Source organism: Lygodium microphyllum, chromosome 2, assembly GCF_053477565.2.
Source record: "Lygodium microphyllum isolate KBCC chromosome 2, Lygodium_microphyllum_v1.1.10, whole genome shotgun sequence".
Classification (NCBI taxonomy): domain Eukaryota; kingdom Viridiplantae; phylum Streptophyta; class Polypodiopsida; order Schizaeales; family Lygodiaceae; genus Lygodium; species Lygodium microphyllum.
Window position 1 is genome coordinate 102,481,584 of NC_141136.1, and position 26,392 is coordinate 102,507,975.

At 38.3% G+C, this 26,392-nt stretch overlaps 1 protein-coding gene across 1 annotated transcript; it reads left to right on the top strand.

Annotated features, from left to right (window-relative positions):
- Positions 1-9,093: 9,093 nt before the first annotated feature.
- On the top strand, positions 9,094-17,325 carry LOC148040109 (uncharacterized). Its single transcript, XM_087696754.1, has 12 exons — positions 9,094-9,343; positions 9,612-9,703; positions 9,895-10,012; positions 15,409-15,495; positions 15,606-15,738; positions 15,829-15,927; positions 16,006-16,112; positions 16,203-16,268; positions 16,364-16,451; positions 16,559-16,619; positions 16,710-16,773; positions 16,894-17,325. Exons 1-12 carry the CDS (start codon positions 9,335-9,337, stop codon positions 17,026-17,028), a joined length of 1,059 nt encoding a protein of 352 aa, XP_087552880.1. The 5' UTR covers positions 9,094-9,334; the 3' UTR covers positions 17,029-17,325.
- The last annotated feature ends 9,067 nt before the right edge of the window (positions 17,326-26,392 follow it).

Sequence of the window (26,392 nt, forward strand, 5' to 3'; positions counted from 1 at the left end):
TCATTGACTTATTCGAGATACACAGCCATCAGCCATCCACGCAAAGCACGTCACAATCACAGATAAAGACATGAACTGTATCGTTCGACTTTGACATAGCAAGGGGACTTCTCCATAGGTTATGAGATTAATGATGCAATGTTTTGTAATGAGTGTTATAGCAACATAGCATCTTGAAAGGCCAAAACATTTTGTATACTCTACCACATTTGAATATATATATATATATATATATATATATATATATATATATATATATCTCATGTGATGTGTATTGAATTTAAATAATTGAGTAAAGTTGTTTTGTTTTGTTTCTTGAAACACACGACTCTTAATTTTTGTTTAATGTATGCACGCATTGAAAGTAGTAATATGTATGGATACGAGTTATACTATTGCATATGTACAATCGCAAGTGTTGTACTACATGTTGACATAATTAAGTTGGATTATGTTAATGTATGCGAATGCATCATTCATATACCACACATTATCGTCACACTTACACGAACCATACATTTATTCAATAAATACTTATTTATTTAAAAAAGTAAAATATATTATATTTATAAAAAAAACATGCGATGATTGATAGTGATAGCAGATACAAACAGTCGATGGCCAACAAGAACTCTCATTCATTCCTTAGCTTTTTTATCGATGGAGAGGAGGGGTCAACTTCCAATGAAAATATAAGTTCATTCTTTGCTTCAAAAATGACACATTCCCCTTCAGCTCTTTCTCTAGGAGAAGTGGATTTGACACTTTAGCAAGGTCACCTAATGTAGTAAGCATACGCATTGCTCCACCACGCATTTGGTCAAACAAGTAAAGAAGCTTTGACCACTTCACTAGCACCACCTTCTCCAAGCTAGATGTCACATGTATTGCTCGAAAAGGTCCACCAAACTTGGTCAAAGCTCAAATTTTCATGATTTTTTCTTGCCCTTATGGTGAGCACTTCTTATGGAAGACCAAAAAGTCTATAACGAGGTTGCCAATATACTCCTTTAGAGTTGAATCCTTCCATTGATCCGCATATCGAGCTCCTCCTTGCCTTGATGCAAACTCGTCTATATGCAATATGTTTTGAATGGCAAAGTCAAATCAAACAATATATTTAGCAACTAACCTAGAGTTATTAGAAAGCAACGAAACTTGACGATAGGGTGCATCGGGTCCCCCAGATGCCAAGACTTTAGATAGGGCAGCTACATGTATCATTTTTTGCCAAGATCTCACCAATGGACTTCAGGGGACCCGATGCACCCTACTGTCAAGTTTTGTCACATAAAAATATATAGTAGTTAGAAATCTCACCTTCTCTAGATCGTCTTGTATCTTCATTTCCTCGTGTATTAGCGAGGCACCTCTTTGGGCAAAGGGATCTACAAACTCCTTAGTAGAAAGCTGGGGCCTTAGTCCGAACAGGTCATGCTGTAGTGCTTCAAATTCAGCATCCAGCACAAGGTAATCTTCTTCAACCAAGGTAATATGCTCCTGTAATGCTATGATGGCACTCACTGTATCTAAGCTCGTGCCATCATATCTTCCAATCTCTGCCATCGCCAGATGCACATCCATGTAATCATAATCGATCAGGTCTTCCATCGAATCCCTTACTAGGATGGAAAAAAACTATTCTTCCTTCATTTCCAAGTATTGCACTACATCTGACAGAAGCAAGTATTGTACACCATATACTTCAATGGGCGTCAAGGAGGCAAGGTTGGGTTTGTCGACTTGTGGCTATTCTGAAGAAGATGGCACCATGAGAGTCGACCCTTGCTCTGCCACCACCCGATGTTCCTCTTCAATCGGCTCTTCTCCCATGTATGTGATAGCAACAACATATGGAGTTGTATCTTCATCGCTCTTCTCCTCTAGGGGTGTATCCAATGCAAGGAGGTAAATTGCCAATGCGCAATCACACTGTACGAGATCCAAAGGTGTTGTACCTATGGTGCATTGGCCATGGGAATAGTGCATACTCTGTGCGAAGGATCCACGTGGGCCAGACACCTATTCACTACTTTTTGGTGATTCTTTCCTGCTCGAAACACCATGAGCTATTCTAGAGGCATCCAAGTCATGTCGAATCCCTTGATGGAGTATGTGCAAGTAGAAATGGTGCTCACAAAGTCTTTCAAAACCTGAAGGGGGGGATCTAGCAATGAGAGCACGCTTTCAAGGTTGAAGTTCTTAGAGAAAACCTGAAATATCTCGTCACCCTAGCTAGCAAAGATAGTCTCATGGATCCACTCGTCAAAGTGTGCACGAGCATCTATCATAGTAGAGGTAGGAGGGATATGGTGGATATAAATAGATGAAGAGAGAAAGTGTGAAATGACACAATGCATGAGCTTTCAAGTTGCTTCATCAAGGCAAGTAATATGCACTCCTTGACCAATTCAAAATATGAATAAGTTGTGCAATTTGTTGACATAACAAACCTATCTTGAGAACTTTCATAGTTGAGGTGGAAGATACATAGCTAAGTTAAAAGTATATTGAGATAAATTGCGGAGGTTTTTTGCGGAATATGCTTTGAATACTAAAAATTTGGACCTTAAATAACCAATTAAGCTATATCAATCACTTGCTAATGCCATTGCACAAAATAATGCTTAAACATATTCTCATCCAACATGCCTACAAGTTAAGACTACATATGACAACTAAGGTGTGCCAAAGTAAGGCTTCCAAACATTGAATGCCAAAGGGTTTGGGTGTCTTGTGTTGGCTTCAAGTATTCACACACTAATACCTTGAGTGGGAAAAAATATGTCCAAGTTAGAGGTCTTGCAGTTTAAATCAACACATTAGTGGAGTTTCCAAGCGTGAGCAAGGTGTCCAAGATATCGAGTATCAAGCAATAGTAGCACTCAATGGCTAGATTCTCTTAGCACTTCATGCCAGTGTTTTGTTGATGCTTTGCACCAAGGTTCAAAGCACTAGCCTCAATAACAATTAGAGCACTTTGTCCTAATGTGTGTTTTTTTCATTCATGCTAATGCCCATTATAAGCACGTAGTGGAAGACCATGCCCATGTTGTTGAGTTACCCTTGTCATCCACTAACTCTCTCTCTCTCTGTCTCTCTCTGTCTCTCTCTCATCTATAGGTTTGTGTGTAGACAATAGGCGATACATTTATGCATCGAGATATAACTTTTGAATAGTCTTGTAGAAGAACAATCCATATAGTTTTATGCTATCTTGTTCTAGAGTGAAATCAACATGCAAGGTCCCTCTAATTGCTTGCACAAATGTTTATGACAAAGTACATACATGCAGACATCAAAATAGTCCATGATTCTTCTTTAGACAAGCAATCTATAAGCAAATATATGTAGGTAAAGGCGAATTGCATCAATACTAGCTTGTTGTGGAGAGTTTACAACAATGAATCATTGTTTAAAATAGTTCTCAAAATAGGCCATGCCTTCCCTCTTCAATCTATGCTCCATATGCACATGTTCCTTCCCTACTTTAAAGCTTAAAAGCTTGTGTTTTTAAGCTTTCCTTACCTTGCTTTTTATATCCCCAATTTTGTTTTTATGTAGGTCCTTAGCTTGGTTGCAAGTTGTTTCGCCCATGACTTTGTCACATGAACTCCAAACAAGGTCATCTAGGTACTCAAAATGAAGCAAATAAACTTGATTAAGAAGGGAATGTGGGCCTAATTACAAAATTCCATCTAGAATGGTCGTAAATGCTTCTTTTCCATGAACACGTTAGTCATTTATATTTTTAGGCTTGGATGATTGTACCATTTAAGATAAGTCCTTGCATGTAAATTCACCCAAAGTTCTCGTTAAGTCATTGGAACTTAATATTGGATATTCATACTATTTCAAATACCAGTTAGAAGACCATGTAAAGATTACTTGTCATGTGTCCATATTGCTTATCACTACATGAAGACATGACAAATATGATAACATATGCATGTAGTTGAATCCTTTTTGTAAATGATATTTCTTATGGTTTTCCTTCTCTAAATCTATAGACATATGACAACATAATATAAAATAATAATATACTACAACATTATTGTAATATTTAATATGTAACACTAACATAAGTAAGTATATAATAATTATTATATATAATTTTAAAATACATAATATATGATAATAATGTAATTACTAAATATTATAATATATAATGTAACACATCTATACAAACACAATATTTACCAAGAAATATCTAACACATATATAATATAATTTTTATTCCACATATATATACATATGTTACAATCATCATATAATGTAACTCTATGTGTGTAATGATCAATATGTTATTATACGACTCATTAATTATATATATTATTAATAATAATATATTAATTATTAATTTAATAAGCACATTACATTATTATATATAGTTAATATATTAGTTATCAATAACATAAATAGATGTTAATAATGTATATGTAATTAAAACATTATTAATATGTAATATATATAACAATGTAATATGATAGAGATTAGCGTAATACACCAAGCACACGTGGAGAGAGAGAGAGAGAGAGAGAGAGAGAGAGAGAGAGAGAGAGAGAGAGAGAGAGAGAGAGAGAGAGAGAGAGAGAGAGAGAGAGAGAGAGAGAGAGAGAGAGAGAGAGAGAGAGAGAGAGAGAGAGAGAGAGAGAGAGAGATTTCATGGGTTTGGGCTTGTGCCAAGTGCTAGACCCCTAAAACCTCTCCTTAACATACAATATAGATGTGGTTTTGGAAAAGGACAATAAGTTAAGGATAGAGCGAATTCATTTATTTTTTGAAGTTTTGTTTCCCAAAAAAGCAAGTTATTAATGACTAGTTAAAGTGTTGTAGGAGTTAATCTCAAGAAGTGGAGTGCCTTCAAAGGGGTAGTAAGATATCAAATCATGTCAAATTTAGGTATTCTGGCCCCAAGAGCTCAAGTTTATAAAAATTATGTGCTTGGGATTCATTTGAAGGCTCTAACCATAAGGCAAGTCAATCTCTTTGCAAGACAATGCTTTGGACAATGTTAAGATGTTAGAGGTGTCAAAGTAAGATGTCCAAAGCCTTCAAGAGCATGAGAAAATTCCAAATTTGATAAAATTGAAACATTGCAACCATTACCTTGAGTTTGTGAAGCTTGAGCAGTTCCGACAACATGATTCCAAGTACAATGCAAAACAATGTTTGTGAAGCTTGAGCAATTCCAACAACATGATTATAAGTACAATGCAAAACAATGTTTTGGTGGTACTAATATTGAGTGTAAGCACTTTGATCTAGTGAATCACATGCATTGAATCAAAGACCTATAAAAAAACACATAGATTCCTAATTTTGGCTATACATTCATGCTTGTGTGCCTCTGTTATCATGCTTGTATGCATTTCCAATACTCTTAAGATCTCCTATCAAGGCTTAGAAATTGTAGGTTTTTCACAGCCTTTCATGATGCTCAATTTATAGGATGCGAACTACATGCAAAGGGATGCAAACATGATGTCTATACTACAATTTGCAAGGCTCTATTTACTTACTTTTGAGCCCTATATACCATGATAAATGCTCATGATATATAATGGATTTTTAAAAGCTCTTAGATGATCTTTTTCTTTTTGAGTTTTTTTGCTCTCAAATGATTATGTTCTCATGCTCTATAATTATGCTCACGCATAGGCTACACTTGACCACTTATGACCACTACAGGCTCGTGGAAGTTGGGAAATTTTGTGGCTTTTCTATTGACTTCTTAATGAGTTTGGGGCTCTTAAACCTACTCTAATATTCACTTTTTTCCTTCTTTATTTGTGAATCCAATCCTAATTCCGAGGGATTAGTTGCCTTTTGATCCGCCCTTCCTCCTAATTAGATAGTTTTTAGAGACAACTATGCTTCATCACAAGAGCTAATAGATTCACATTCTCTTGATCTTCTACTAGCAAGCACTATCATTGTTCCTCTAGCAAATCATGGAATTTGAGTGGTTATGAAAACATGGTTCTTGTCGTTGGTCTCAATAATAGAACAAATAATGTAGAGTCCTAGATCCATAGAATTGGGACCGTACAAGCACATCCTTATTTCTTCGAGGGTTCCAAATTCTCTCTCCAGCCTATATGCCTCTCAATGGTAGGTCTCAACCTCTAAGATCCACTCCCTACCTCATGCTCACCTCCTACAATACCCATGGTTGCAAAGGAAAAGAAGAAAGACAAGATAAACCTACTACCTTCTCTCACATGTAGTTAAGTTGCATGATATGGTTTTAGTGTATTTGTTGCTTCAAGGTGTGTTGTCGAGTAGTTCCAAGTCCCTTCTTCAATTTGTATCCCTCCCATACTGACTCTTCAAGCCCCACCATAGTTGCTTCTATTGCCACCATTATTCAATCTCTAGCAATGGCTTCGAGAACAAGGCAAGTTAATAAGTAAGGAAGAAAGTAAGAAGGGAAGCTTCCTTTACTTTGCTAAGGTACCACAACCCTCTCGACAATCACCATGATCATCATGCACACCCCCCTTTTTGAAAGTTCATTTCTCATTGTCCTTGACAATGGATCTCTTTTAGGTGGTGTTGTGGTGTTTGTTCTTTTTTTAAATTTTTAATGCATTATCATCTCATTGGGTAAATGCATGCCATGTGTGTATCTATTGTAAACCCTATTTCAATCCCAAAAAACAAAAAGTGCAATAGAACTACTCCTCATTTTCACATGTAACTTATCCAAACATTTCATACATATCGAGATACATAGAACAATATTCACATGTAGCTAATTATGTCGTAAGATGTATAGAACAATAGTCGCATGGAAAATAACATAGCATGATCAATGCTTCCAACTTTCAAAAGCAAAAATAAGAATTGCACACTCATTGCCAAGCACTCGCATTCACATACAAACAAACCCACCAAATTCAAAGGACCCCAAATAAATAGCAATTTTCAAGTAATGTAAATACTAGGCCAATCCCCTTTTAAAACAAAAATATATTAACCATAACACCACCCAAATAGGCAAACAAGCCCTTCATATACAAATCATCTTCTTGTTTTTTTGACTTTAAAATCATCGAATCCCCAAATCAAAATCACTATAGCCTAATACATATACAAATTTCCATGGACTCTTCTTAAACTGGCAAATCAAGCAATTTAAATATATTTTATTTTTTAAATATTATTTCATCTTATTATTATATTATTTTCGCTATAGGTTTGAAAAGCTTCAAACCTCCAGAGGGCTTCCCAAACCTACCCCTTTTCTAAACCTCTCTTCTTCAATCAAAACCCCCTCCCCTCCCCCCTCTTTCTCACATATAATCTCTCATTTTTCTCTTCCCCGTCCCTTTTTTCATTAAAGCTCCCCCCTTTCTTTTTAAAAATTGAAACCCCCTCCCCTCTCTTTCTTTCTTTTTCCCCTCTCATTTTTAATTAAATCCCTCCCCCCTCTCTCTATGTGTAGGGCCTAGGTTCTCTCTCTCTCTCTCTCTCTCTCTCTCTCTCTCTCCTTTAATTTCATCAAACATATTTTTAAATCAAAAGTTTCTCTCTCTCTCTCTCTCTCACAATTAGATTAAACTTTTTAAAAATTTAATATTTTCTAATTTTTTTAAATTTAAAGTTTTTCAAATATAGTTTTTCACACACTTTGAGAGAGAGAGAGAGAGAGAGAGAGAGAAGAAGAAGAAGAAGAAGAAGAAGAAGAAGAAGAAGAAGAATGATAAAAAAAAGAAGACAGAGAGAGGAGGGGGGAAAGAGGAAAGAGAATAGTTTTTTTTAAATTAAACATTTTTCTTCTCCCCCCTCTCTCTCATGTGTAGGGCCAAGGTCCTCTCTCTGTCTCTCAGTTAGATTAAAATTTTAAATTTAAACTTTCTTTTTAATTAAAATAAGGAGATACACACACACACACACACACACACACACACACACACACGCACATACACACATATCTATATATGCACATACAAAGAGCAAAAAAGAAAGAAGAGGAGAGGGAGAGAGAGAGAGGGGGAACATAGAGAAATATAATTATAGAGAGAGGAAATATAACATTTAAGAGAGAGAGAGAAAAAGAAAAAAGGAAAAGAGAGGAGAGAGGGGGGAGAGAGATAAAGATAAGAAAATGAGAGAGAGAAAATAAGAAGAATAGAGAGAATTTGAACATAGAGAGAATAATAGAGAGAGGAAATATAAAATTAAAAAAAATAATTAAAGAGAGAATAAGAAAAAAAGAGGAGAGAGAGAGAAGAAAAAAGAGAAAAAGAGAAAGAGAGATGGGAAAAAAAGAGAAAAGTTTTTTTAAATTTAAATATATTTTGAGAGAGAGAGAGAGTAAAAGGAGAGAGAGAGGAGAAAAAGAGAAAATATAAACATAAAGAGAGAATTATATATAAGGAAAATATAAAATTTACATATTTCAAGAGAGACTTGGGGGGGCAGAGGCAGAGAGAGAGAGAGAGAGAGAGAGAGAGAGAGAGAGAGAGAGAGAGAGAGAGAACATGTAAAGAGAATTATAGAGAGAGGAAAGATAAAATTTAAAAAGAGAAAATGAAAGAGAGAGAGAGAGAAGAAGAAAAAAAGGAAAAAGGAGGAGAGGGAGAGAGAAGTAAAAGAGGGGAGAGAGCGGGGAGAATAAAAGGAGAGAGAGAGAAGAAAAGCAAGGAGAGAAAAAAAGGAAAGAGAGAGAACCAAGTAAAGAGAAAAAAAGCTAAATTAGAAAGCAGAGAGAGAGAGAGAGAGAGAATTAGACATAAGGAATTTAGGGGGAGGGAGAGAGTAAATTAAAAAATTAAAGACAGAGAAGAAAAAAAGGAGAGAGAAAGATGAAAAATAAATTGTTAGAGCGAAGTTACCGTGCGATATTTCGCTTGTCATTTCAAAACATCGAAAGTGTCGTGAAGTGACCTAGCATTCTAAAATGTGCGGGGAAACACTAGTGTAGTTTAATTTATGCTAAAATTTCTATAGTAATAAGAAACTAGTTAGTTTAGGTGGACTCTCTGCTAAGCGCAAGCTGCACGGTTTGTTTCGCCTCATTTGCTTTGGGCTTTTGTTAGTAAAGGAAAGAGGATTACGACAATAGAAAATTATCAAGGTCTCTCTCTCTCTCTCTCTCACATGCGGAGACATTAATCACATCACATCATCATAAAAAGCTAGTTTCTCTGAGGCGGGGACTTTACGCTTCGTTACTCCTCATGGACCTCCTCCACTCTTTAATGGATGACCTGCGTGTGTCCGAGTCCGGAGACTGTTATGTGCATGCTCTCTCTCATCAGAAGGACAATTGCATTTTTGAAAGGATTATCGGCTTTGCTTCTTCATCTCAGAGTTGGTGCAGAAAATGTCGAAGGTGCAGATCTCCTCTCTTCTTTTCAATAGACTTCACTGTAATGATGTGTCTCAAAGGTGGCTGAAGTCCATTGACCTGAGATTCAATGATCTTTACTGGAATAATGTGTCTTAAAAGGAAGCTGAGGTCCTTTGAGCTTTAACTAAGCACATGAGATTTAATGATCTGTAAGGTGGCTTAAAGGCAGCTGAAATCCTTTGAGCTTTAACCAAGCACATGAGATTTCACCTGAGTAAATCGTCCTTTTTGTTTTTTGGGCAATTTCAAGGCTTCAAAAGCAGGGGAGGATTTCAAATGCTGCATTTGCCATAGCATTTGGCATGATGTTGTGTCTGTTGCACCTTGCTTACATAATTTCTGGTAAGAGTTTTGATAGTGCACGTTCTCTGAAGTTTATTACAGCCTATCGAATGCAATATACGTACAGTCAGTAACATATGGCTCAGTTGTACTTAAGCACCTAAAAGTTCTGAATCCTGGTTTATTTTCGAAACAGAATCGTCAAATCATAAGGATGGATAACACTCACACTTACTATCTCTTTTTTCCAGTAATGGGTGTTTCTCTAAGTTCTTGAAATATGATAGAAGCTCCAGATGCAAGTGCCCTCAGTGTCGAGAAGCTGTTATCTTTGTCAAAAGGAATCATACTCTCTGCAGCATAATCGAGGTGATTATTTAGTTTCGGTATATAACTTGTACACCACTGGATTAATAGATCGTTTGCTTTATTGATCCTTGTAGTAGATTCACATTGATTGTTCTTTCCATTCGGTGTAAAGGGTGCTTTCTATTTGTTTCTCAAAATCGTCTGTATTTTTCTTTCAAGACAGTGAGGTTTGGCTAATAGTCTAATACCTTCGAGGAAAGGACTGGTTTGATTTAGATAAACTGGATGGGTAACTGGAAATAGCAGTCTACTTATGGTGGAGGAAGTCCAAGGAAGAGTGGAATCTAGGCTGTGAGTATGAGAATAGAACCATACGCACCATCAAATGTCAAGTTGGGATTGTTGCCCAATGACAACCAATGCTTCCCATGAATCAGGCAAAGCCATGAGCAAGAAGATAGCCCTTGATTTAGGATCAAAAGATGGCAAGCTTGCATTCTGTAATTGACTCAAAATACCAGTGAAAGCATTCAAGTGCTTTGAGATAGTCTTAGACTCATCGAGCTTCAAGTTGACCAAATTTCACATGAGATGTATCTGATTGACAGGAGTTGTATTCTTATACATAGCCTTGAGTTTCTCCCAAACTGCATAGGCACTAGAAAGTCCCTTGATATCAACCAAGATATCATTTGTGACAGCCATTTCAATGTAAGTAATGGTTGTATCTAATTGACAGGAGTTGTATTCTCATACGTAGCCTTGAGTTTCTCCCAAACTGCATAGGCAGTAGAAAGTCCCTTGGTATCAACCAAGATATCATCTGTGATAGCCATTTCAATGTAAGTAATGGCCTTTTTATTCATTTTAGCCCAATCCTCATCTAACAAAGCAACAAGCTTATGTTCTACCAAGACATCATCACAATCCTTCAAAAAGAGTAAACCTTGCATACGATCTTTTCAAAGATCAAAGTTATTGCCATCAAATTTACGAATCTCAAAGAGATTCTTTGTGTCAGATGTAGATGCACTGCCAGCCATCTCCAGCAATAAAGTATTGCAATAAAATGCTAAATACTTTTAGCCAATAGCAAGGTTGTTGAATGTAGTAGCAAGTACACACACTTGTACTTCCAAGATGTCCAAGAAGTAGATGTTCTGCTGCAATTTTAGTCTCAAGTACTAATTACAGCATGTACACGAATCAAATCTGATACATTTGCATTAAAGACAGCTCCCACTTCAATAATACATCATCGTAATGTCCAAATGCAATAACCCAAGTGCTGTATATACCATTGTTTCACTGCATAACGAGTATTCAGCAATGCATATACCAAGAGAAGCTGTCCTTTTACAACATTTGAAACATCCCAAGTTCAAATTTCTTCCACTTAGTAGCGAATCTGCTGTAAATTTCATTGTCAAAGCTCAAATTGGCTCAAAATGTATCATCGATGCGAAAAGCCCATTTTTGTAGTGAATTTATCCTAATTGCATCAATACATCCTCCCGAGCATAAAATATGGACAGATGTAGAAATTTCACAAATTTTGCAAAACCTCCAAATTTTGGGGTCCAATTGTGCACAAATTTCAACGAAATTGGCTCAATTGAGTAAAGTTTCACTAATATATGAAAAGCCCCAAAATTTTCGAGACATGCACCCAATGTCTGCAATTTCTGGGTCAACAATCATTGTTAGGCGTATCCAACACCAAATCTGCGTTTTGTGCTTGCATGTTGAACCCCGTTAATAGATAAGGGACTTGCTTTGGAAATAAATTAAAAAATGTAAAAAAGAATGTTAGAATACTGACGAAATGGCCCCAGCTGTTGCATGCCATGCTGTCGCGTTGCCTGCAGAAAATGTCACTAGTCCTGCGCACGTGTCGATCTTACGTCGCCAGTTAGCCACGATCGCTGCATATGCTATCGTAGTTGTTGCTTGCAAAAATCGTCTTGCTTGTTGGAAGTGTGATGCCCACTACTACGTGACTGCTTGAGCTGGTCGCTTGCTATGTGTCTGTTTGTTATAAACTTGATGTCGATAGTCTATCAACCCTGTCGATTTTCCGTCAGACCTGCACCTGGTGTTAACTGTTGTTACCTGCTTGGGGCTGGTCATGATTGTCTGTACTACTTCTCATGCTGTGATATCATTTTGAAGAGTGTGCGAGAGGAAGCAATTAGAATATTCATGTTGATCGAGGAGCAACAATAGTTGAGTGAACAGTGAGTAAGAGTGAGAGTCGACGGATAAGTGTATACCAGTGTGGTACACACAAAGAATAAAAGAATGCATTTATACTTAGGGTACAATCCACTCACACTTGCAAGGGTGTGTTCACATGTGTAAAGTAATATACACATGGGAGTAGCGTAAGGGCCTTTACACCCAATACACACCGCTAGAGGTCGGGCCATGTGAACGAGTGTCGTACCAAGGCCCAAGGTCTTCCACTTAGAAAACCACAACAGATCGTTGTGACTGCCTCCATTTTGGTTGGCTAGCCCAGTGGGGCTATGCCTCTTGCTGCTATACCATCTGATCTTGGCCCTAGTGGCTGCTAGTACACGAACAAGCTCAACAATCTATATCTTTTATTACTCCTAAAGAATTAGCTGTTTGGTTTGCTAGTGACTCACCTATTGCACATCATGCATCCATTTCTAGGGTATCCACTGCACTTTCTAGGAACATTTTTCCACCTCGTCATACTCGATGTTGGCTCCAGACTTAGCCTTTATCTTTTTAGTCTTCCGTTGCATACTTACATACTCATTGCATTGCACTTAGCTTTGCTTTCTTTTCTTTTCAGTTTTGCTTTTTTGGAGCATCTCACTACTCACCTTTGTGCTTGCAAATTTTGATATCTTTTGCAAGGTTTGGTATTTCAAAGCAGGGCTCACATGCAGGCTTGCACTAGTCCTTCCTAGCTGGAGATAGGAGTTGTGTGTCGTTCCCTTCATGGTTCCATCTACTTGGAGTTTTATACTTCTACCAGCATGGAGGCTTTCCTCCTGTGGCCGATCGTGTAGCATCTCTCTTGATGCTATCCGGAGGTGACTTCTATCCTTGCTCTTCCAATAGGGATGCTTCATCATCTTCATCCACATGGCTCTGAGCACCACATGAAGAGTGACATCATAAGACTCCTTTTCCTTCTTCGGTATCGCCATCCAATTGAGAGGGGTTTTCAACCCTTCTTGGTATTCTATAGGTTTCGGCACTTGTCTTTGATATCGGCCTTTTCCCCTGTTGTTCCTTCCCCTATGCATTGTATGATTTCATCATCTTTGTACTAGGGCGCTTGGGCAAGTGATAATTTTTCCGCGAGAACATTGTTCAAGTGGCACCTATTGCATGAGCATTCTTAAGCATGTAGCATACTATGCATTGCATTGTGTAGAGTACCATTGGACAGATCCTAAGCTATTTCCATCAATGGATTATACCACCATTCTTCTTCACATGATACTTGATCACCTTTTCCTCGTCATCGATATCTGGGAGTAGATGGGTAAGCTTGTGATGTGTTGGGTGTAACATCCCTCCTCCCGTCTTTTGGGTCATTATTATTTAATCGGTTGCCGCCCATAATGATTTTCAAAATCCTCCCCCCCCCCCCCCACCCAAAAACCCAACAAAAAAAAGAAGAGAAGAAAAACACAAATAAAAGCAGTAGTTTAATGTGATTTCATTTGCCTTTGTAGGGCTTGGTGGCCATTGGGCAGCCAATATGCACCCTTTGTTCGATGCCTTGTCCTCTTTGGGGTGACTACTTGGACTCCCTTGGTAAGATAACCATCGCCTTTGTAGTCTTGGTAGGCCACTGGGCAACGAGTGTGCACCCTTTGTCCGATGCCTTGGTTGCTTTGGGGTGAAATGCCTTGGGGTAAACATTGTAAGCCTTCCCTTTTAGGCTCAGTTTTGGGCTTGAGAGGGGATGTTAAGCTAAAACACGCTTTATAGTTGATTACCATATTTAAACAACCCCAAAACATGCTTAATTAATGTAAAATTGGTGCGCAGTTCGAGAGAGTTTCAGTGGTCTCCCAAAAGCTTAATTGTTGGAAAACCCTTCAATATTTATAAATAGACAGCAGGCTGCCACCATTTAGCCTCATCCCTTTTGTGTAGGTTCTCACTCCTCTTGTATAGATTTCAGCCAACAGCCCTCATCCATGTGGTGGTTTGACCTTTGCAACGGCTGCCATACCTTCCACAGCTCCTCCAGCGCCTGGCGTCTTCATCTATTGCTGCTGCCCACTGTCCCGAAGCCCTTCCCTTCATCAGGTGACCTTCAACTGTCAACGATTGGCCCCTCCCTTCACATGGTGGCAGCTGGGAGGCATTCTACTCCTACTACCACACCTCCCACAGCTCCTCCGATGCTTGGTGTCTTCATCCACTTTTGTTGCCCATTGTTTGGGACTCGGGAGCCCTTCCCTTCATCGGGTGACCTTTTGCTATCAACGATTGGCCCCTCCCTTTACCTGGCGGTAGTTGGGGTGCATTCTACTCCTCTTGGCGGCTCCACCATTGCTGCATTTGCAGCTTTTTGCTGTTGCCTTCCTCCTCAGGCACCATCTTGGAAGTCGCCTTAGTCTCTTGACTCTCTAGTGATTAGTGTTTGGTGTTTTCCTCACCTTCTGTCACCTTGACTGGTGGTCACAGCACTTGGGATCCATCTCCGGTGGATGTCACTCTCCGACACTCCATTGCTCTGCCCTTGGGCATTCTGTACAGCCTTACATCCATTCACAACATTCATTCACTTTAGAGTTTCTTCTCTCTGTGTTTGTCTGTGTTTGAGTTTTGAGTTTTGTGTTTACATTTTGCCTTCGGGGTTTGAGTTTTGCTTGTCAATGTCTGAGTCTTTGTGTTTCAATGTTGGTTGTACATGCTGTGTTTTCTCAATGCAAATCCTAGCATATCTTCACAACCAAGACCAACTATAGGAAACATAGGGGTCCTTTTCTATCATCTTATGGAGGGAAGGGGGCATTGTCCTTGTTTTGGGAGGGGGTTTTTCATGTCATAAGGAGGTACACACACACACACACACACACACACACACACACACACACACACATTGAACAAGTGTGAGCCACTCAAGTCTAGAGAAGGATTTGAGGCTTGGAGAGGGTCTCAAATAGGCTACTACTCTTAGGATCCTCCCATGATTTCTCTCTTGTACAGGTATTCCGTGCTGTTAAGACCCCCATGAACAAGAACTATGCAAGCGTCATTGATGACCAGTTTGACCGGATGATGTTTTGATCTCGGGCTTTCACATGCTACTGGTTTTGGTTTTTCTAGTGATGTTGTGGGATTTGGTGCTAAACTTTCAAACTCTTAGCTTTTCACCTTTATCTATATTTTGAGAAGTCTACCTTTATCTATATTTTGAGAAATCTACACTGGATTCACAATGATGTGCATTTTAGGACGTTCTGAAGGAGCACCCATCTTTAAAAAGATCAGCTGAAGAGATTGCACAACTTGATCGAATTGCTATAGTTGGAAACAGTTCTGTAAGTTTGATCTATAACCCTTAGACTTTGTATAGTCACCTTTTTCCCTTGAAGCACTTGCCATATGAAAGGGCTCCACTGATTTCTAATGCTCTTTTACATGTGGGTAGCTGAGTGTAGGTGAATCTGGTGATGATGTATCTACTGATGATGATAGTTACGATGAAGCTGAACACCACCATCATGGCGGTTGCCCTCAATGCCCAAGACCTAATTCCTCCAGAACTCGCTCATCTTTGAGAAGTGAATCTCATCCTCTTTTGTCCATCTGAACTTCTGATTCATGCAGTAATCTTTTTCATAATTTTCACTCTGTTTACAATTGCTTTCTAGGTGTTGGCTACCACTGTAGTCCAGGGACTGTCCATCTTTCATGCTCTGTGTGCAACGCACTTATGCCAGAGCGAATAGATATCGACATTCCACAGTCCTGTAAGTCTTGAAGGTTTTCACTGGGGGCAGGATGCTGCAATTTTGAACTTTTTCACTGTATCTTTGGAGATTGTACAGGTGCAGGATGTGGTGGAGTTTTTTGTGATCTTTATTGGCGCACCCAAAACCTGATCAGATCCAATGGTGAACCAGTAAGCTGTGTAAATTCTGGAATGCTCAAGAAGGTATTACTATAGATAATAGGAATTGCCACATTTTCTTGCTCTTTTGGTGTATTGGAAATTTCAGGGAAACTTTACTTTCTGGGGTTACAGCTTGTTGAGCGGAGGATAACGGATCTTCCGCAGGGAAGTTTCAGAGGCAACATGTATGAACAAGATGTGAGTTATCCAATTAATTTGGTTGTTTGTAATTGACAGATGGTTGAAAAAGGAGGTGCATGATCTTTTCCCTTTTTCCCCTTCTAATTTTCAAGGTCACAAAGCGCTACTTACGAGAGGAGAGGCTTGAGATTCAAGATGTGTTTGATGAGTGCCTCACCAAAATGGATAGCGGTGAAATTGGTACATTTGGCTGCTTTGTTGGAGTAAATAGTTGTTGTCCAGTAAGCTTGAGGCAAGACTTTCTGCTTGCCTTTCTTTATCTGGTCGACTGGTTTTTTGTGCTCCAGACAAACCAAATTTGCCAAGGAGCCAGGTTGCTTCGATCACAGCAGAATCCTATTTGTGCAAGTGAGCCTCAAAGCCTGGCTTTCAATGTCTTTTGATTACAACTCTGCAAACTCTTCCTTCCTTGATGGTTTGTATTGTATTGCATTTCAGCCAATGTACAGATTCTGTGATGGAGCATCTCATTTACAAATTCAGATGTTTACTGCCAAAACATGTCAGTATTGGCCACTTACATTTAAGCACGGACCTTTGAAATTTAGAGTAAATGGTGAAAGGAGGATTGTTTATGCCAAGCAGTTTTGTCCTTGTGATTCATGATTCTTGGGTGGTGCAGGAACTTCCACCTGATGCAGCTGGGCGCGAAGACTGCTGGTATGGCCGCTATTGCCGCACTCAACTACACAAGGCGTCTCATGCGCACAAATACAACCATGCCTGTGAGCCATCTCAGTGGGCAATGCGAACTTAAGCTTGCTTGCTAAGAAAATGGATTCAACCAAACCTGTGCTTTCAGGAGCAGTTTCTGTGATGAGTTAAAGTATCTTAACAAGCAAATATTCCCCCTAGGCAAATCTCTTACTCAGGAACAATAATACCCTGTATAATTTCCCTACGAGTTAGAAGTGTCTTTAACAATCAAATGTTTCCCTGGGCAAAGCTCTTACTAAGGAACAATGCTCAAATGTCCTTATTATGCAAACTAAATTCTGGATTGAAAGCTACGATAGCTTATTATGAGTACTTAGTGTGTCCTGACTCTGTGTAACATCCTTATTTTGATGATATGTTCTGATGTTGTCTTTAGCAACAATGGATAATGTGGATATAGAGTAGCTGCCAAAAGTTTGGAATAAAACTTGCTAGATATGGAAGCATTGTCACATGCTTTGACTAGTTGATTTGTTGATATTGTATCTCGTGTACAACATAGATCTTGGATGAGATCAAGAATATCTTGTCTGTTACCTCGGATCATCCTCCTCCCTTAATGTGACATTTTGCGGCCAATGCTCCACAAGAAAGTTTTGTAGCTTTCCACTTCAAGATCATTCTAAAAACTCATTTCAAGTGCAACTTTATCCACCCTTTGGTTTTTGAGGTTTAAGTTCTCTCTCTAGCTCCGTCAATATGCTGATAAGCTTCTTGCCAAACATGACGGTTTTCAGAAAACATCTACCTAGTCTTGTTATTTTCTTTGGTTGTGCACTAAGGATGAAAAACTTTCCAATATCTTAAGAATTTATGATTTCCATCTCCAATGAACCTCATTACATCCCATGTTCAAAATGTAGGACACTTGCAGGTAAAATGGATCGTTTAGGTTATATACACCCCTTAACCCAAATATCAATGTGTTTTTTGTTCTCAATCTCTTAATGTTTCTACTTCACCTTGCTCACTCAGGAACCTATTATGCCTCCCCATGAAGTACTCTTGTTCACTTGATTGAACAGCGCACGCCCCCCCCCCCCCCCCCCCCCCCCCCCCCCCCCACACACACACATAGACCTAATGAGAAAGGTAGGAAATATTGAGAGAGAGAGAGAGATGAAAAGAGGCAAAAGTGGTTTTCCTTTGAAAAAGGGTTACATAGTCTCCAAGATTCGACTTTTAATCGATGGAGTGGAAGCCAAAAGCTTAGATCATGTGAGAGTACTCTCTCAAGTAATATGGTGGTATGTAGTCAATATAAGTAATATAGCTAGGGTAGTTCCCTTACGTCAAATAAATGAAAGATTAAAGGACTTACATGCTTATTCTCCCTCTCCCTCTGTGTGTGCACATGTTAAAATATTTAATCTATGATCTATGATATGCATTAAGCAAATGCACAAGAGAAATACTAGCTAGGGTTAACTATTTCATCTTATATTTGCTCCCAATCAATGAAGGGAGGGTCTCCACACGCACACACACACATGCACATGCACATGCAAGACCATAGGAACCCACTTTTTAACTTATCATCTCCACCCTTTTAAGATATCTACCTATTAATTAACCACTTAGGTGAGATTGCACCTAACGAAACCACTTTGCAATGCCACTAGTTGAAATATCTCTACAGAGGCATCTCATTCTCTTTTGATGATGCAACTTATTCTTTGTGTTTTGACTCTTTTACATACTCCCATACTATCTCTCCTCTCCATCTCTCTTCCAAAATGTCATTGTGGTATTAGAGCATGATGGATCTATATATTCCTGGCCCTTGTGCTCCCAAGACTTCAGACTTCAGACTTCAGCTCTTCTTCCCATTGCATGAGTTGTTCTCTTCTCATTTTCATGATGCTAATATATCATCTTTGACATTGAGAAGAGACTAAATACCTTTTGGAAGCCTTGTTTGTGTTGAATAATAGAATCAATGGCAAGTCCCTATTAGTAGATATTGCGTGATGGTCATGTTGAATATCGACTCCTTAAAGTTGGAGATTTGCTACTTGGAATCATGCCAAGTTGCCATCTCAAGATTGAAGTTCACATTGATAGCACTAGTTATGATTGCATGATTCCCTACTCAAATGGGATGCCAACGAGCTCCGTACTTTGATTGAGGGGGTTTGCTACAAATACATTTACTTTAACACACTTTTTAATCTATTGTCTAATCCAATATTCCCACTCATCCATTTGCTCCATTATCTTTTTGCATTGAGATGAGTTGCTTTTATGGCCATTCTTGTGTTCCTAAACATAGTTTCATTATTACCACTATGAGAATAAGTTATTTATATTATTTATCTCATTTTTCTCAACTTACTAAGCGTCTTCTGTTTGGAGATGAAAAAACTACTAAATTGAAAGGATATGCATTTCACAACTTGCAAACAAGGATCAAGTTGATCCTTATGGGGAAAGGATTATGGAGGAACATTACCAAAGAGAAAAAGAAGCCATGAGAAGCAACTTAAGTAGTTGCATGGGAAGTTACAGATGTCAAACATCAATCTATCATCAAACTAGAGTTGGATGATACGTGTATCTATCATGTAGATGGATGTGACATTGCAAATGATATTCGGGATTGGCTCAATAAAAATTTCAGAGCTCAATCAAAAAGCTCCAAGTTTGGATTGCTCATTGACTTTTTCAAATTAGAAATGAAGCCCCAGTCATCTCTTGCATCTCATTGATATCATATTAGGCTCTTGCTAATGCAACTTGGAGGAATTGAACTCAAAGTGCAAGAAGACATTGTTATTGGTGTCTTGCTTCAATCGCTATTGCTTGATAAGCATGACCATGTGGCCACTATTCTTATCAATATGCCCCCCTTGTGCTAGTTGAGGTTGAGCCCGTTTTCTAAAAGAAGAGAAAAGAGTGAAGTTTAAGCAAGAAGCCAATGCAATACCTAGCCCTCCACACCAAATTCAAGTTTAAGGGGAAGAACATGGCCATCCATAGTGAACCAATTGTGTGTGAATTTTATCACAAGGTTGGCTACAAGAAGAAAGACTACTTCAATAAGAAGAGAGCCCAAAAGGTATTCCTCATGAAGATAGGAAGGAAAACTAAAAGAAGAAAAGCATCGTGAAGCCTTTACCATGACTTTCAAGAAGAAAGGAGCTAAAATAGATCCTCTTGATGCTCCACAATAGGTGAAGGACTTCTCTAATTACGGTTTTTACTAATATATACTATTTCCATGGATGGGGACTATTTTTGATAGACCTAGCTTCTTTGCAACATTCCATTGTGGTTGAAGCAAGGGAAACCTTGACTCGTTTTCTGATCTTACATTTTGAACAAACATTGATGTTAATAGAGCAGAGGTCCATACCATTGAAATTATCACCACTATAATTGAGCTTGAAGTACTTCTTGAAATGATTGCTCGTGAGTCCTCCATGTGCTCCTTGGAGCATATCCAACATCTCATCCTTGCACACACACCTCCTCAAACGATTGTCCTACCATAGTTGATAGAGTTAGTTAGCTTACAATAAACTAGTAGAAATAAGTCCTACTAAGAATGGGTGTCTTGGCTTTCATAATGGGTGTCTTGACTTTCATATTGGGTGGTTTGAAAATCCATGCTCCAAAATTTCTACTATGTCATGGGCCCAATAAGCAGGAAGGCCTACTCTAAAGACTTTGTTCTCCTTTTGAATTAAGTGGGCATTTGGAAGATCATTCATTATGCATCCAGACAACTACATAGAAATAAAATTCAAGCAATAGAAGTAGACATTGAGCTATGTGTTTGGTTGCACACATCTTGTTCTCATTAAATAAAGCAAGACTACATGGTCTCCAAAGAATGTGAATGGGGTAGATAGAAGATAATGTCAACTTTTTCAGAGGCTAGACTATTCTCAATCCTCCCCATTCAACAATAGAGTAATTTTTGTCATTATCCATGAGCTTCCTACTTATAAAGCTGACTAGGAAATCCATGGTGTTTACTAAGCAAACATAATACCACTCTTGTTGGAATCTTGGAAGCATTAATGTGAACATGTGACCTTAGTGTTTAGTCTGGGGCTCATAAAACTAATATGGATATAGGCTCCTTTTCTAGTGTTTAGATGTATAAAACTAACATGGATATATGATCCTTTTTGAGTATGGGGCTTGTAAAACTAATATGGATATAAGATCCTTTTTTCATGTTTAGATTCATTCAACATACGAATTATACACAATTTATACAATGGTCTAGGAATGATTGCATAATTTAGAACAAGGTCCCTATAATACGCCATATGGCTAACAAAGCATTGTACTTCCTTGATATTGAATTTTTGGGGGGAGTTGACAATAGGCTTCACCTTTGAAAAGTCTATGACAATCCCTATCTTTGACACCACATGCCATAGGATACGTGCATGTTCCACCCAAAACTAGCATTTTGAGGGGTTCAGTGAGAGTCTATGTTGCTTACTTCTCTCAAAGACATGTCTTAGTCGACTTAGGTATTCACCCCAACAGCTGGAGTTGACACATATGCTATCAACAAAGACCATAAGTCACTTTCTTTTAGCATGTACTTGAGTATTCTAAATCAATTGTTGGTAAGTCAATAACACATTGGTTAGGCCAAAGGGCGTGAGTAAGTCACTTCCTTTTAGCATATACTTGAATATTCTAAATCAATTGTTGGTAAGTCAATAACACATTGGTTAGGCCAAAGGGCGTGAGTATGTACACAAAGACTTTGAACCTACTTGTAAGGAAGTGCTAAATCTTGATGAATGTTAAATTTGATAGCATCCTAAATTTTTATGTATTTTTCAATAGAGAAGAAGTTGAGAGAGAGATGTTGCTTATAGGATATTCAAGCAGTTGACTCGGTACATAATTGAAGTTGATGCACAACTTATTCACCTATCCTTGATATCGAAACCATTATTGCTTTTAGAATGGGAGACATTTCCCATATCCAAAAGAACATTTCAAGACCTACCACAACCTTTGGCAAGGGGGATAAAGAAGTGCTAATTGAACTACTCAAGGAACACAAGAACATTTCAGGACCTATCACAACCTTTGGCAATGATGTGCAAGTTTCCTTTAACTGACCAATTGAAGCACCACCCTCTAGCTGACAAACTCTTGATTGTAGAAATATTATATAGCTAGTAGGCTAGGCACATGAGACACAATCTTGGATGTAATGTGACATATTGCATTCCTATCCATGAGCTACCATGATCTAGATGTTTACACCCCTCTTTAGTATAACCACATTTTTATCAATGGTTTCTTGCTAAGTTGAGGGACTATGTAACATAGTTCACAACTCATTCCCACTTTTATTCATAAATAAACACCGATTCTTAACCACACACAAATATGACTTTCTGTTTAAAAAAAAATTGTATAGATTCATAAAAAGTGTGTTATCGACAAGCACGAGGTAAACCCACAATGCTAGTCTAAACATTGCACATTTGTTGACAGTGGGGTGTCAAAAATGTTATCATTAGCTTACAATGTAAAGCCATCATAAGGGTTTATATTGCAAGGTTATCATTAGGGCCTATAAATGCAAGGTCATCATTAGGGTATATACTTTGAGGAATTTGATTTGAGTTTTCCCTCAAAGGAATCCTTTTCTAGTAGGTGCAGATGGCAACAAAAGCAATTGAAGAGACAAAAGGCAAGTTCTCGTTTGCATTTACCCTTGAGTATGCAAAGTTTGGAATCAGCTCTCGTAGACAATGTTTTTACAAAGACCTCACCTTTGAGAATCTGGACAAAATAGTAGAAAGCAATCCCAAAGATAATACATTAAAAACCTTGAAAAAAATCTAAACCTAAAAATGGGATGGTGACTCTCAAATTCTAAAAGCATGTTTGAGATCATGACTTAAAGGTAAAATTTGATTTGGAATCAACCCCTAGACTATGTTTACAAAGACCTCACCTTCGAGAATTTGGACAAAGTGGTAGAAAAAAATCCCAAAGATAATACATTAAAAACCTTGTCCAATGAAATACTTATTTGGTTTTAGAAGAAAAATGATGTAGCAAACTTATTACTATTGGTTATGGAAAATATACACAAATACATGTGTTGATTATGCAAAAGCAACGGAAAAAGCATTTGATATGATGTAGTGGGATTTCATATTACAATGAAGTTGAGTTTTAGACATAAATTGGTGCATGTAAATTTTTGGTAATGTTCAGATGCATCTACTTACTGCATCATTGGTAAAGATGTATTCTTGCCCTAGAATTAGCATAAATCTACAAGATAGGAATGCCCTTTAAGTGTTATATGTATACTATGGCTAAAGCCTATTCTTTATTATGTATAGACATGTTCATTGATGAAACATTCTTACATGGAATTGCAACTAGCTTGCACCAAACTTTTTTTGGCTCAAGCCTACATTGAAAACTCTTTTTCTATCCAAAATCTTAGGCATTTGTTGATGACTCATTTTGTTCCCCAAAAAAGAGCTCGAGGTGTCAAACTACTTATAGATATCTTATGTACATTTACATTGGTTGTAATATTGCACATTATGTTTGCAAAATCTGAGCTTTTGCTATTGAAATGTGTGTGATTAGCACACTTTGCTATGTTCAAGAAAGATTTTTGCAAGATGAACTAGAGGCTGAACTTTCAAGAAGTTGAGGCCAAGTCCCAAATGTGGGAGCTCAAGGATTTGAAATACATTGAATTGGTAGATATATGGCACAAAAGCAACATAATGAGAGACACTGTTTAAGATTATCAAGGGAGTAGCCACTTACGTATTCTCAACTAGGTCTTTGTTCTTGGCTTCTAAACAATGGAAATGCAACCCAAGGTATTACCTTCAATACCTTGAGGGTAATTATGTGGACTTTGATTAGCCTGGATCTGGCTTTAAGTGGTGTGTGGACTATTGACTAGCTCAATGGGTGTTCGTGTATTTAGTAGTGATGGAGATTTGGGTACTTTGGATTCAAACGATGGATGGGTGACTTAATCAATTGACTCAAGGTATTCGAGAGTAGATGTGTGATACATTCAACCCAAAAGTGTCCTTTGTAACTTATATCAATGTACCAAACCTCTATGTTGAAGACTATGTCTCTTTCAATGTTAAGGTCACTATCCTTGAAGTGCTATAGAATAATTGGGATGATTGTAAGGGTCAATTCAAGTTGCCTTGGGGTATTCTATGGAAAAAATCATTTGAGTTTCTCTTATGTGATGAAGATGGATGTTCTCATGGTTAAAGATATGTGGATATGCTTTTGTGTAGGCAAGGCAATCTTTTAGTGTAGGAAAGGAGGTGCTAGTATTGGCCCAAGGTATTTAAATGATACCTAAGGTGGTGTAGATGGTGACTCAAGATACTGTAGGAGAAATGCCTCGAACTGATGGTTCAAGGAAAATAATGAATCCCTCTAAGTCAAGCTCAAGGTGTTGAGACTTTCAAATCATGCAAAGGATGCCTATCTATTGCAATTAAGGTGTGCCAAAAGTAAGGCTTCCAAAATTTCAATGTCAAAGTAAGGGTTTGGGTGTATTGTTAGCTTAACACATTAATACCTCAAGCGAGTGCAAGTTAGAGGCCTTAAATTGTGGGGTTTCCAAGTTAAGCAAGGTGTTCAATATATCAAGTCCAACTTTCAAGTAATATGTGAATTTATTGATTTTTGGAGGTTTCCTCCCCCAACAAGCAATATAGAAAGCTAACAGATTATCAATGACTAGTTCAGATGTTGAAGGAGTCAATCTCATTAAGTGGAGTGCCTTTTGAGGCATGGTAAGATATCTCACCAAGTCAAATTGAGGTATCGTAACCCCAATACCTCAAGTATATAGAATTTATGCTCTTGGGACAATGTTTTGGACAATGTTAAGATGTTAGAGGTGTCAAAGAAAGATGTCCAATGCCTATTAGATCATGAAAAAGGTTCAACTTTGATCAAATTGGGATATTGCATCCATAACCTTGAGTTTGTAGAAAGTAAGCTCTTAGGGTTGAAGCTTGATCATCGCCAACAAGGTGATTTGAAGTAAATGCAAAACAATATTTTGGTGGTACTATTATTGAGACTTTGATCTAGCAAATCACATGGAACAAATCTACTATTCTCTTAGGCTGAGGCTACTTAGCTCAAGTGAAGACATCAATTGTCTTAATTCTTGATCTATGACACATGTGCCCAATGATGCTACAACATACACTGCACATTCCACTAGCTTCTTTAGCAACATGTTGAAATCATCTACTATATGCAATTGCATGAACTCCATTTTCGAATAATTTGCCCAAGAATTGAGCTCTTCTTTTGTGGCACTATCAAATGAGACGACCTTATCTAATTCTCCCTCTTCTTCATCTTTCTCTTAGGTAGTAGAATGTATGAAGCCTATGTAAGAAAGGTTGTTGAGAAACTATGTTGTTTCACCTGTAAAATGTGTAAATGAGATAAAATTATCCAAGTAAGTGTTGTGTTGCAAGCAATAAGCTAAGACATAATACCCTCATCTTGTGACTGAATCAATGTTAAAGAAGTTTGATGATATCTTCAAAGCACAATATGGGCCTACCCATGTATACTGTGACCGCCCATTCTTTATTCATATATAATATAATAGTGCAATAAGGCTGTCAGGTCAGTTGGACAGCACCTACATTGTGTGTGCTCTTCTCTCCCGCATCTTCCTCTTCTCCTTCTCCACTGCCATTGCATCCCCTTCAACTGGTATAAGAGCGGGTCTTCAAGAGCTCATCCCGACCTTCCACACGAGGTATGAGATCTTCATTCTCACTCAATTTTCATCTCAACAGGGTTTTCACAGGTTGTGGCCAGCCATAACTCACACCTCTTGGAGCTTCCTTCACTTGGATCTTGCTTCCAGCCTATCAAGGTGTAACGTGTCCCCTAGAATCATCCCGGACACGTCTTAGCAGTCCATCGGAAAGGATGTCTAGAAAGCTCCGCCCGGCACTCCCATGGAATGTTACGGGACTTGCGATCTAGGTCTTCCCGGGTCTGCCACGTAGCGGAAGTATCCTGGCCGTTCCCACTTAGGATCGACCTGAATTTGGGTTTTCCTGTTTGGTCATTAGCTAGCAGAAACTAGCGTCAGACCCGAGCGAACTACTTTACGCAGAAACGCCAGGTCCGAAGCGGAATCACGCTGCATTGGTTCAAGGAGAATGGGAAACGAGAGGGATGCAACTCTCAACCTCTCTGCCATAGTCCCATTCTGTTCCCCTAAAACAGCGTAAATTGGGTAAAACATAATTCTCGGTCATTGCTTTCGATGAACCTCCCATTGCTCTTCGAGATCTTTGAGAAAAGTTCCCGGCTAACCGGGACCACCCATCCGTAGGACGGACCCATGGTCCATCCTCCGCACTTTCCTCGGT

Excerpts from the sequence above, each read along its gene's own strand:
- LOC148040109 (XM_087696754.1), top strand. Across the intron at positions 15,928-16,005 it reads TATCGACATTCCACAGTCCT|GTGCAGGATGTGGTGGAGTT; the intron begins GTAAGTCTTGAA and ends GAGATTGTACAG. Across the intron at positions 16,269-16,363 it reads GCAACATGTATGAACAAGAT|GTCACAAAGCGCTACTTACG; the intron begins GTGAGTTATCCA and ends CTAATTTTCAAG.